This window comes from Syngnathus floridae, chromosome 5 (assembly GCF_059516105.1).
Source record: "Syngnathus floridae isolate MCC-2025c chromosome 5, RoL_Sflo_1.0, whole genome shotgun sequence".
In the NCBI taxonomy this organism is placed as follows: domain Eukaryota; kingdom Metazoa; phylum Chordata; class Actinopteri; order Syngnathiformes; family Syngnathidae; genus Syngnathus; species Syngnathus floridae.
This window is the reverse complement of record NC_142417.1, coordinates 7,101,660-7,113,888: the sequence shown is the minus strand read 5'-3', so window position 1 is coordinate 7,113,888 and position 12,229 is coordinate 7,101,660. Positions and strand designations below refer to the sequence as shown.

The window sequence follows — 12,229 nt, the reverse complement described above, 5'->3', positions numbered from 1 at the left end:
TTCCAAACAAGCACTAGTGATGCCCACTTAGATATAACCAGAAAAGTCACTAAAAATCCATTACAGTATTTTCATATTTAATGTCATAGTAATTAGGTCAAACAAATGAGAAGTTTTAAAGAACTACACTTAAAAAGAAAAAACTCACCTGCTAGTTTTTCACATGTTAAAATTTGCATGCGAGCAGGAAATGATTTGTCTTATTGAAGGCTTATTGAAGGTGGTTGACTCATGCAGGACATTCAGATATACTCCAAACATTCAGTCCAACATTAATGAAAAAAGCATTGCACAACTGAGGGTCACCTGAGTGACCTACTGTTCCCTCACGTTATTTGACATTTTGCCTCAGACTGGACCTCACAGTGCCAATGTCGTAGGCCCACGTTTGGTTAAGTCCTGAGCCGACAGTGGACTGGTGAGGCCAGCCGGGGAAAGGGTAGCGGCAAGCGATGACTCGTGCATCGTCAGGAAGCTCTTTCAGCAACTTCTCTCCGAGCACTTCCATCTGTCCAACCATCAGGAGAGGCTGCATCAGCCAAAGTGCTATTGCGTAATGATAGGAAAACGTTAACTCACCACTCCTGTAGCAAGAAAAGCCGTCACGTTGTTGTACTGTGATAAATCCGTCTATGGATAGAAGAAATAAAATTCAACGTTAGTCTAAGATCCATAAATAAATAATCGCACATCCACCTTACCTTCCAAAAGTCTTTTTTAACAAAGGTAGCCTGGCTGGAAGGCAATGCGGTCCAACGGGCCTTTGCCCTGGCATACGCAACAAGAATGGAGTTAATTTCGAAGCCAGTGCACTTGAAGCCAGCAGAGGAGGCAGCAAACACCTGAGAGATAACAACATTTCTCCATGTCATTTAAGATTTTTTATAGCGCTGGGCTGGTTGCAAGTCAATCACAAGGTGCATCAAATTTAATTTATTGAGATTGGCATTAGCTTTGGCAGAGGTCACCACGATACTTCCTGGAGTCCAATTCCACCATTATTACCTTTACAGTGCAATACATTACACACTTCAAGCTTAGGCATAGCAGCTCACCCACCACTCTCCCATCTCCTGATCCCAGATCTGCTAAGCGACCTGTGCGGCCATCAAGCAGCTTCATGATGTTCCATGTCTGATCCCTACAGGAGGGCAAATAGGGCACCTGGAGAAAAGTACACATACATCAATTAATTACACCCACTGGACACTGCATTAGGTACATCTGCACAAGCTAATCTATCCCATAAACACTTATTATATAAGAGAACCTTTCTTCACAAATATAGGTTTTGATGTATTCTAACAACTATATAGGTCCTTTCTAATTTCTTGCAGCCAACATGCATATTAAGTTAAAAATACTTGAACTATATGTAATCATAACATTGCAAACCACACCCATAAGGAATAGTTAAAAACATTGCAATAGATTCAACACAATATGAAATATTTAGACACAAGTAATGTAAAATTAGATATTTCTAACAATAAATTTAATTTAATCATTTTTAAAAAAATCTAAATAATCTGAACACAATCCAAATACAATAAGATTATTAAAAACTATTACAGAAATTACACTGGTGCATCTCAGATTAAAAAATGAAGTAAAAATTTGTGGACCAATTAATTACTATCAAAGGCGGGATTCCTGATACATCTTTTGTACTGGGTTTATCTTAGCGCGTATATGCATGATCATTTATCCACTATGGTTACTGGCATATCATTGACATGTTAGGGAATCATGGGAAAAGATGACTAAACTGCAAGGTAATTGCACAAAACTACAACTCACTTAGGGACAATCATCTCCAGATCGGCGTGTTTTCTTGGTCTGATTGTGGAAAAGAGTCTGCATTATGTCCAACAAAGAATCTCTTTCATATGTACAATAATTAATGCAATTTAGGTTACAGGTGACTTTTCTTTGATACTTTTGTTGCTATCACTATGCACACACACGTACAAAAAAAACCCAAATGATTGTTAATGTGCAAGTCTGTATTATTTTGCATTGATTTTTACACAAATCAGGCAGACGGTTTAAAGGGGGGGGGGGCTAACATTGAAGCACCTTGAGGTTGTGCGGGATTTTCCGGAAGCCGGGCATGGTGAAGAGGCTCCACACTCCATAGAGACCTGTGAACAGGGCACCAGTGCAGGCCGACAACACCGGATGAGGATTGCTCAAAGGAAGGACCTTCTCATAGTCCTGCAGGATCACTTCGATGGAGTCTTCCATTGACAATTCTATGAAAGAAAAGTGTTTCAAAAGATTAACCATGTTTTTGTTCTCTGGTCTAAGCAGTCAATGTTATTCACTTTTTTGTCTAACAAATTAGGTGAAGTATTAGCTTCTCTAATAATAGAGATTTTGTTGAACAACACTACTGCCACATATTGGCATATTCATTTTATTGTTAACCCCGTTACTTGCAAAAATCTCTGGCCTTAGCAAGACAAGTAATAGTTTGACATCATTTCCGCTATTCGGTGCGAGGCTTGGTCTCCCTCCACAAATAGGGACGGGGTAAGGTGAGGAGTGGGTAGGTGTCCAGATGGTTAGTACTGTCCCTACTCTATGTCGAGATAGACGTGTTGGAGAATAAAAAAAAATGCATGCACATTACAGGTTTTTGCATGTAGTGTTTTTTTTTTTTATATCATTGTAGTGACATCTGGTTTAGGATTTGCCAAGGTCTAAATTAGCTCAGTTGCATCCAAGTGTTGACCTTAACTTGACTCGAGTTTGGCCTTTAGTTAGTAGCAAGCAGCAGATCGATTCTTGTGCAAAAAAGCACAGGGCGCTACTTTGGACCTTTTAGCCACGCAACACCTCCTAGAAAAAAAGTGCCTCCTGCACTATCTGGTGATTAATCAAAATATTTGATCTCTTTTATTGCGTATTTTCTTCTACAAATTCATTGCGCACGTCACAACTATCAAAACTGGCTGCAAGCGTGGCAAAAACGCCACAAGATGAAGAAAAGTGCCCAGAAGCATTGTGAAAATATGCTGTTTATTCATACAAGTGCTGCGATTCACAAGCAGGCTTGTTAGTGCAGCCTACCTTACCTGCTTCTGGAGCGAATGTACTGCGTAGACTTCAACGCCCGAGCCACCATTACGGGGGAGGGCAGCTCCCACCGTAGCCGGCCTATGAGCACACTTTTCCGGCCACTTGTCCTATCACAGACGACTCCAAGCTCCATAAAATCGCCCATACTTGTCCCCATGCTTGCACAATAGTAGTTTTCAAGCTTATGCAATCACGTTATTGATGTCCTCATCTCTATTCATTTAAACACAATGGACTTGTACGGCAAGGTAAGGAAGCGGTATTTTATGACACGCAAGCCGTGAGGTTATTTATCACACTCCGTTGTCACCGTAAATCACGGTTATGTACGCACGTACCGCGTTGCATGCTGGTAAATATAGTCAACGCTCCTTTTTTCGGCAGTGGATGCGCTTCCGCGTCTGAGCCGTAAGAAAACTACAACTTGATAATACATGACGTCAGTAGCAATTCGTACTGTCATAGGAGGGAGGGGGGTAGAAGAAAGCGAGAAGGGAGGGGGAGGTGGAGGGAACAGCTCCCTGGTGCTGAAATTGCTTCAACACAGCCAACGAGCGAGGCGCAGTGGGCAAGAAGGAGAGGGGGAAAAAAGACGGAAAATAACAAAAACCCAACAAATATTGACTAAAACAAAGGAGGATAATTTTGACACAAATTGAACTCGAGCCAAAGTCCTTGGAGACAGGTTTGTTTATCAGCATGTCTATTGGCTTCATCTGTGAATGGCTCATATAATTCGTCATAAATGACCTCGCTAGCGTTAGCCGGTATGCCCCCCTCCCCACTACCAACACCCTCTACCCCCCTCCTCCATTCCTATCACATCGTGTCATTCTTTTTATTCATTATTCATTTATTAGTCGTGTGTGTAAATGACAGCTCCTCAATGGTTGCAAGTGTTTTTTTTCATAGTAGACAAAAAGATGCAAAGTGGATGCTAAAATAATTCTATTTTAAAATGATAGCAAGGCAGCATATGTTTGGCACGAGTGAATGCGGTGCTTTTGCCTGCACGGTTCACCTTGGAGCAAAGATGATTGTGTGTGTATGTGTCTTTGTGTGTGTGTGTGTGTGTCGTTGTGTGTCTGTGTGTGTCGGTAAGTGGCCGGTTGGTGACGTAGAAACGAGCAGGTCAAACATAGTGAGAGAAGGTTATTGTATTTACATGAAGCATTCAGTTGGTGACTCTGCATCAGGGGCAGGGATTGCAATGCCCCACCTAATTCAACAGATGGTACTATTTGGGGGGTTTTGGATCATTTTGCTTGACAAATTCCACCAAACAACATGCCAGAGCAAAACTGTAATGCACGTCAGCTTCACTGAACTTCATAAAGCAACAACTCACACAGTATACAGCATGTATGCCTCTCATTCATTTACACACAAATAGATTTAGGAAACAGATTGAAACCAAAACATAATTTGGTTGTATCTATGATCATTACGGTACACGTTGACGTTCAAATACTATAAAGTATAACATGTCAATATTTGTCACTAATAGTGTTGGATACATTTATGGGTGTAAATGCTCATGTAGACATTAGTGAAGAAATTATTTTCTAAATAATATAAGTACTGTACTGTATACATAAATTACTTCAATAGCCTCAAGCCGTTTAATATTTAAAGATGTAAATGTACTTTTTGTGTGTTCATTTAAATGTAACAAGTGCACTTTTGTGTTGAATCAGTATATATGTATATATATGTACGTGACTGAGCAAAATTTTAAGACTTGACTTGCCACTTGCTTGATCTACATCATGATTTCACTCAACTTGCGTCAAATTTGGTGCTGACTCAACTTGACTTGCTTGATTTTTAATTCCTCTGTAATTTAAGACTTGCTTGAGACTTGAAAGTTATGACTTGAGACTTGCACATAGTAATGTACTTTGTATGTGACTCAAACCCACCTTTTGAGAATAATGTTGAAATGTTGGGAGAAAACGTTTAAATGTCACAAGAATAAAATCACACTAAGAAGAAAAAAAAAATCAAATTTTAAATCGCAGCAAAATAGTGGCCATTGGCCATCATAAAACCAGATGAGCCATTAAGCCTTAGAATTTTTTATTATATTATCATGGAATGACCCTCAGACATCTTCCAAGGTTGAACTGCTAATAAAAATGATTTGTGTTTGTTTGTCTGTCTGTTAGCCAGCCGGCCACTCCCTTGTCGACCGCTTAAAAGTAAAAGCCATATCCTGCTTACAAATGCAGCCCCTTCCCATCCTTTTCACGACGTTGCCCAGCCTCTCCTTCAATAGCGGCCTCCTCATCCTCTCTTCTCTTCGTTGCAGATGGCTGCCACTCAGGATGCAAAAGGCAAAGGGGAGGGAGGTGACCAAAATTTCGATTACATGTTCAAGCTGCTGATCATCGGCAACAGCAGCGTGGGCAAGACGTCCTTCCTATTCCGCTACGCCGATGACGCCTTCACCTCGGCCTTTGTCAGCACCGTGGGCATCGACTTCAAAGTGAAGACGGTGTACAAAAATGACAAGAGGATCAAGCTGCAGATATGGGTACGAAATGACAAACTTAAGGGTTGATTATAAAACAAAAAGTCCTCTCCGCAATCATGCATTTTGTCATTGTGGTTTGACATTCATTGGAATTGGGGAGGCAGATGGAAGTCTGAACATTTGTGAGAGAAGCTCAGTAAGTGTTAGCTTGGCGCTCAGCAGGAGGGGAAGGACACACACTCACACGGTCACACCTTCCTGTATGTGGAAGTGAAGCTGAACTGAAGCTTTTTTTTAATTAGGACTTGCAGAAGCACATTGTCTCGTTCTTGCTCTGTCACCCATTTTCCCTTGCCTCTTAAATTTCACGCCAAAGGTTAACGTTCCTGTCGAAAACGGCATGTCTTGTTGTTAAACTATTTTGCAGCAATTAGCCAGCCCCTGACATTCAACTACCGAGATTTGCTTTCAACAGCATCATGACCGTCTGATGCGTGCATTTTTAGTTAAATGTCCTCCTTGCTCTCAAGTAACTACCAGGTCGTCTTCTAATTGGTCTAAGCTGACACTTGCAGCGAGCCGCTTATGGCTGCTGTATGACAGCGATTTATTGGATCTTATCTATATTTGATGATTTAGCGCAAAATTAATCCAGTAATAGGAACCGAGTCATGTTGAAAATAGCAAAGAAAATCTGTCTCGGATCTGTCTCCGCTCCCCCTCCCCACTTTTACAGTCATTAGCACACGTCAATTCTTTTTATACATGTTGTAGCCCTTTTTTCTAAACCGCCCTTGAATGCATTGTGACAACTCGCCACAATCAATCACAGACATAAAAGACAAGACAGACTTATGCTGCCTTCTGGCCATGCCAGAAGGAGCAAACTAGACTGCAAACCTACAGTAAGTTAAATTAGTATGTTACATTTAATGACAAATTACCCAAGCCTGTTAAAAAGTGACAGAAAAAAATAGACCAAGATACCAATGAAACAAGGGCTGAGCTTCTTTGCCATAATTCCAAATGATCTTATGCTCATAAAAGTTGGCTTGAACAAATCGGTGCCACTCCCCACCATTACTGAAATAATGGCTGCAAACATGTAATTTGCAATATTAATAGTTTAGATTATAAAACATAACTGACAAAGTCAATTAGTATCAAAAATAAATGCCTCCGCCCAACAGCTCTCTGCTTGATGGTGTCAGCTGTTTGCATTGATTTCCTGTCAGCGTCCAGCCCAGCTTTTCATTTGCACGACTCAGCAGGTTTTTTTTTCTCATTCCAGTCATTCTCTTGACATTTAAATGACAACAAATCACCGGAGCAATGCTCTCAGCTTTTCTCTAATGAGTCTCGGAAAAAACTGTACTATCATCTTGGACTGTATAATCAAGCAAGGGAAGCACAATTATCCATAGCTTTTTTTTTTCCCAACGTCTTTATTCCATATTTTTTATGTGTGTCATTGCAAGCAGTTAAAAGGTCAGTGGTGTGTGTGTGCGTGTGTGTGTATACATGCAAGTTCAATCTCTGCAGAGTGAAGGTCAGAGCAGGCCTCAAGCTACAGCGAGCACACTGCGGTGATAGCCATGCGCATGCCGACGGATTGCAAAGCGTGGTAAAGTGGCGCCAAGTGGAGCAGCCAAAAAAAGCCCTCCAACATGATTCACAGACAGACGCTCCCCGCAAAACACACTTTACTGTGGGCGGAACAAACTGCCCAGCGCAAACGGCAGACCTCGTGTTGTCGTTATCTAACTTGTGGCAAACGGGACGAGGAGTAAACAAATAGCCCACACGTCCTCTTCTACAATCAAGCACATCAAAGCATCGTCATTTGCATTTTCATTGAGATTTCAGAGCAAAAGGTGCAACGGCGGGCGTTTGTTTCCACGGTGATATTTTGCAGTGTTCTGGTTTTCCACTGGGCGGGATTTACACCAGCCACAGTAACAATTATGCAGTTGCATCTCAATTTACTTAAAGATTGAACCACTGATATGATTTAACTAATTAAAATCATTCCATTTTTTTTCCTAATGACCTAGTTGGAGATTCATCAGCAATTTTACATAAACGCAATCGAATGAGATCCAATATTAAAGCTGAGAAAGAAATTCTATCTCGAACTTAGAAACAAAATATTTACACAGCTTGGCTGAGCTTTTCGAGGAGACGCTAAAATTGAGTCACTGTTCTGTGTCAGTGCAGATTTATTGCGAGGCACTCAGCAGAATGATGTCCGCACGGTGAACACGACACAAAGGATGCGATTAAATGCGGCCATTGCATCCTGCGTGGTTTATACTCTCTTGTAATCAGATTGTCATGGACAGTTATGTATGCACATGACAGTGAACAGTACATGCGTGTGCGTGTGTGTGTGTGTGTGTAGGACACAGCAGGCCAGGAGCGTTACAGGACCATCACCACGGCCTACTACCGCGGCGCCATGGGCTTCATCCTCATGTATGATATCACCAATGAGGAATCCTTTGGCGCCGTGCAGGATTGGTAAGTTTATTATTTAGTAGGCTTTTATTTTTGGGCTGTCATGATGTAGGCAAATTTATATTTAGTGTCTATGTACAGGACATGCATAATAGACTAATGCTAATCAAGGTCGCATAGTGTTGTGTCATCATCTGAATTGGGTCACATTCAATCATTTTTAGAGAGCAAGTTTCTGGGTGGTGAATACGAAACTGCTTGTTAAAAGTCTCATGCAAACACGCTATGGACAATATATCATTTTGAATAAGCTACCATTTCAAGTTTTTGTAGTCCCTGAAAATGCAGAACCAGACGAGCAGAGGTTGTGAGGGAGGAATGCTTACAAAAACAACAACAAAAAAACGCTAAGAAGGACCAAGATACAACCGAACATGAGCCCAAAACTGAAACATTACCGAACTGCTATATTCTGTTGGTCTTATTGCTACATTCCCCGTTTTAAATTTCACTGCCTGTCATAGAGTAATCCAATCTGCACCCTGTATCGACTTTTTGTGCCTGTCACTTTCATTCCGCTTCCTCCCATCGCACCCTGCGACGTATTGCGAAAAAAAAAGGCATCGCCATGGCAACCATTCTCTCCTCCTGTGTGACGTTTTTATACGTATCCTGTCTGCGACAAACCTCCTATTCTGGTGCCGCCGCGCCACACAGATGTTTTTTTTCTTTTCTCTAAGTGAGTCATACTGTATCTCTGTACACATACACAGCATGTCTGGCTGTCTTGCCGCCTCTTTTGCTCTCCTGTTTTTTGGAAGCCTTCATCTTCGCTGGCCTACTTTTGAGTGGGGCTGCAGCACCACAGGAGATATTTGCTCCTTAAGCTCTTTCTCTCAATGCGCCTCACTGAGTCACAGGGACTCTTTTGCACAAACACTGACGCATCGTTTGGCTGCAGGACTTTTTAACAATCAAGTAAAGTGGATCTGCGGATGTCGGATGTCCAAAAGTGCGTAACCTGCTTTCACGACTCGCATTTTTCTTCACTTTACACCTCTCGACTTCCGCATGTCTGTCCTGAGAAGATTTTATAAATATTTGCCTCAATGTTTGGAGCAGTCGTAATAACAAGAAAAAAATTAACCTACATAGGAGTGCACATGTTCATCCCAGAACAGCACTTGACCCACTTTCCCTTTCCTGCCAGCAGTGATTCACATAACAAACGATGAGGCAATCTCAACCTTTGACCTGTCCACATGGCGGACCAACTTCACAACATGCCCATCTCTCCGTTTCAGCTGAAAAGATTCCATGCAATCCAGTGACCCAATAACAACTTGTCTTTGTCTTTGTCTTTGTTGACCGAAGCATGTATTCTTACGTTGTTGTGCACAGGTCGACCCAGATAAAAACATACTCGTGGGATAATGCGCAAGTGGTGCTTGCTGGTAATAAGTGTGATATGGAAGAGGAACGAGTGGTGTCGGTGGATAGCGGCAGGCTGTTGGCGGAACAGCTGGGTAAGTGTGAGAAAGACCTTATTTGCGGGCTGCACCTTGAACTAAAGTGTGAATCAGACATACGAAGCTCTCCTATCAACTATATTGAGTATCTGTATTTAAAAATCTCTTTCAGGAAATGCTAACTCTAAATGCTCATGTAAATGCAAAAACTGCATAACTATTAAAACATAAATGGTAAATGTACAAATTTCTTGTTAAACACTGGATAAAGGCTTTGAATTCTTCGAGACCAGCGCCAAGGACAACATTAACGTCAAGCAAACCTTTGAGCGCCTCGTCGACCTCATTTGCGACAAGATGTCCGACAGCTTGGATGGCGACCCCGCCGTTACAGCTGGAGCGCCCACCGCCAAACTGACAGACAGTGCTCCGCCGCTGCAGCAGCCCAGCTGCAACTGTTAGTTCCACTTACTGTATCGTGTTTTTGTCCCCCACAAATCCTTCTTCCCTTTCCCCTCGCCATCTGGGCCCTTTAGTGGTAGAGATATTAAAATGCTGTCGTGCTATCGCCTAACCTTCGTCACTTTCTAATGCGAGCAAATAAGAAGTTACAGGATGTGCTATTAGAGACACTGTCAATAACCTCCATATTTGTAGTCCACTCCATTGTAAAGCATCCAAACAAATGAAAAACAGTGATTGTGTTGTGTATTTAAAGGAGACATATTATGCAAATGCTTTCACAATTTTAAACAGTTCCTAGATGTCTTAATAAACTGATCACTAAAGTAACTCCTAAACCCTAACACTAACCCCTAATTCTAAACCCTAGTTAAAATAAGACACACAAGTGAGCATGCAACTATTTGGATACAAGCCATTAAAAAGTGAAATCTCCATCATATGTCTACTTTAAATGTTACGCTGCCAAATAGGGCACTCCTCAATGAGTATGTGTTTGTTAATGAACTTTTTGGGAGTTTTCACACGTTAAAAAAGTGGCCTTTAAGCATCCATCATGGCCTGACTTCTGTTTGCGTTTTTACTTTTTCACGCTGTACTCCATCGATGCCCTTTTTAGCATGCCGCCGTAACAAGGTCAATCACATGTTCATCTTAAAAAGACAATGTCGTAACAATGACACAGCACAGGAAGTGTACTACACAGCTAGTGGGGATGGGGTGGGGGAATTGATTGTTGATTAGAATCGTTTCCTGTTGTAGTCAGCATGCCAATGAAGAAAGAGCTCCTCTTAATGGGTGCTGAGGGCACTGCAAACGTGAGCTGTAACCAGTTGATTTTTTTGTGTCCTTAAGGCCCTTTTGGCTTTTTTAGAACACTTGCAATCAATGAAATATGTGTGCCAAAAAAAAAGACAAAAAGGTTTAAAAAAAACAACCACACTCATTTTAGGTTTGTTTGTTTGTTTGTTGTGTATAGGCAACAAAATAGCAGGAACATGCATGACCTTGACATTATGAATAAAATAAATGTATACATGTACAGTATATATAAATATATATATATAAATGCTACGTTAACAGATTTAAAAAAAGCATGCTTGCGGCACTCGCCGTGACATGCAAATGGGCCAATAAGTGCAATATTTTCTGACTTTAAAAGCCTGTAAATACTCTCTCCATCACTATAACTACAGTGTGTGTGTTCCATTTTGTTTGGGTAAATCATTTTGTAAGACAAAAAAAAATTAACAGATGGCGTCCCCGCTCTACATGTCGGTCGTGTCAAACTGCAGTGTTGTCGTGAGGATTCAACGAGACGTTGTGCATGAGTGTGTGCGTGTGTGCGTGTGCCAGAATGTGTGCGTAATGTTAGAATTTGATGCAATGAATAGCCATGAAATAAGATATTATCGTATGGATCTCAAGCAAAAATGTCTGCGTTAGAGCAGGGTGATTTGCAGAACTGATGAGATATGACAAAGTTATGTTTGAGATCGTGGAAAATAAAACCAATTCAATGTCCTTCTGGGGTCCTCTGTTATTTCCACTGTGATGTCAACGTTTTGACTTGCACTATAATATTAGCTCTAGCACCACCCAGTGTTGAGCGTGCACACATGCACGCACGCACGCACGCGCGCACACGCACGCGCACACAGAGTGAGGGAAATCATTCATTACCAGCAAACAAATTCCAACATTTACTATTTTGCATATTATTTGTAAAAGCAGGTATATAGAAAATAGCTATGAAAAGTTTGACATAAATAATAGAAAAATATATAATATTTTTTTCCCCCTTTGAGTTAAAACAAACTTTTGAATGGATTTATGTAAATGCCCCAGTCACTCGTATTGACACAAAGAGGATTTAAGTGAGCTTACCGGTTCCTTTTTGGTACTTTGTATTTGACCTGCGTTGTGTGCTGCAGTGATTTTTCTTGCTCATTCCGTTTTCCTCCTGGGATCCTTAGTGACATGCAGGTCAGACGAGCGCGCACACGCTCCGTTTTCCTTGATTTACGCAGGTGCGTAACGTGCACGCAAAATAAACTTTCTCAACACTGATGAGTAATCTATTGTTTTTTATCAATATGAAAAAGTTTTTTTTTTGCAAAGTTTGATCTTTAATCTTATTTCAAACAGACAAATATTTCAATTAATTTAAAAATGTGTAATTATTAATTACGTTAAAATATTTATGTATTTACTTTTTGTGGGAAAATTGAATACTGCAATATGTAATTTAGCTAAATGTGTCTTTTTGTATGCATAATTG

General features: G+C 40.9%; 2 protein-coding genes across 4 annotated transcripts; one reads left to right on the top strand and one right to left on the bottom strand.

Annotated features, from left to right (window-relative positions):
• Positions 1-56: 56 nt before the first annotated feature.
• Positions 57-11,947, bottom strand: LOC148397827 (adenine nucleotide translocase lysine N-methyltransferase). Of its 2 annotated transcripts, none has more exons than XM_088377354.1 (6): positions 11,836-11,947; positions 2,080-2,255; positions 1,060-1,164; positions 702-842; positions 580-630; positions 57-508 (listed from the first exon to the last, which is right to left on the bottom strand). In XM_088377354.1, the coding sequence occupies exons 1-6, from the start codon at positions 11,897-11,899 to the stop codon at positions 332-334; spliced, it is 714 nt and encodes a 237-aa protein (XP_088233480.1). In that variant the 5' UTR covers positions 11,900-11,947; the 3' UTR covers positions 57-331. The 2 variants fall into 2 exon arrangements, with proteins under 2 accessions (XP_088233480.1, XP_088233482.1); XM_088377356.1 differs by lacking the exon at positions 11,836-11,947 and adding an exon at positions 3,081-3,379.
• rab3c (RAB3C, member RAS oncogene family) lies at positions 3,207-11,472 on the top strand. 2 transcript variants are annotated; one of them, XM_088377357.1, is made up of 5 exons: positions 3,207-3,332; positions 5,396-5,620; positions 7,962-8,080; positions 9,419-9,543; positions 9,758-11,472. In XM_088377357.1, exons 1-5 carry the CDS (start codon positions 3,315-3,317, stop codon positions 9,946-9,948), a joined length of 678 nt encoding a protein of 225 aa, XP_088233483.1. In that variant the 5' UTR covers positions 3,207-3,314; the 3' UTR covers positions 9,949-11,472. The 2 variants fall into 2 exon arrangements, with proteins under 2 accessions (XP_088233483.1, XP_088233484.1); XM_088377358.1 differs by lacking the exon at positions 3,207-3,332 and adding an exon at positions 3,599-3,769.
• Positions 11,948-12,229: the final 282 nt, after the last annotated feature.

Excerpts from the sequence above, each read along its gene's own strand:
- rab3c (XM_088377357.1), top strand. Across the intron at positions 5,621-7,961 it reads GGATCAAGCTGCAGATATGG|GACACAGCAGGCCAGGAGCG; the intron begins GTACGAAATGAC and ends GTGTGTGTGTAG. Across the intron at positions 9,544-9,757 it reads GCTGTTGGCGGAACAGCTGG|GCTTTGAATTCTTCGAGACC; the intron begins GTAAGTGTGAGA and ends CACTGGATAAAG.
- LOC148397827 (XM_088377354.1), bottom strand. The coding sequence starts at position 11,899 with ATGAGCAAGAAAAATCACTGCAGCACACAACGCAGGTCAAATACAAAG. Across the intron at positions 2,256-11,835 it reads AAAGTACCAAAAAGGAACCG|AATTGTCAATGGAAGACTCC; the intron begins GTAAGCTCACTT and ends TTTCTTTCATAG. Across the intron at positions 843-1,059 it reads GATCAGGAGATGGGAGAGTG|GTGTTTGCTGCCTCCTCTGC; the intron begins GTGGGTGAGCTG and ends GTTATCTCTCAG.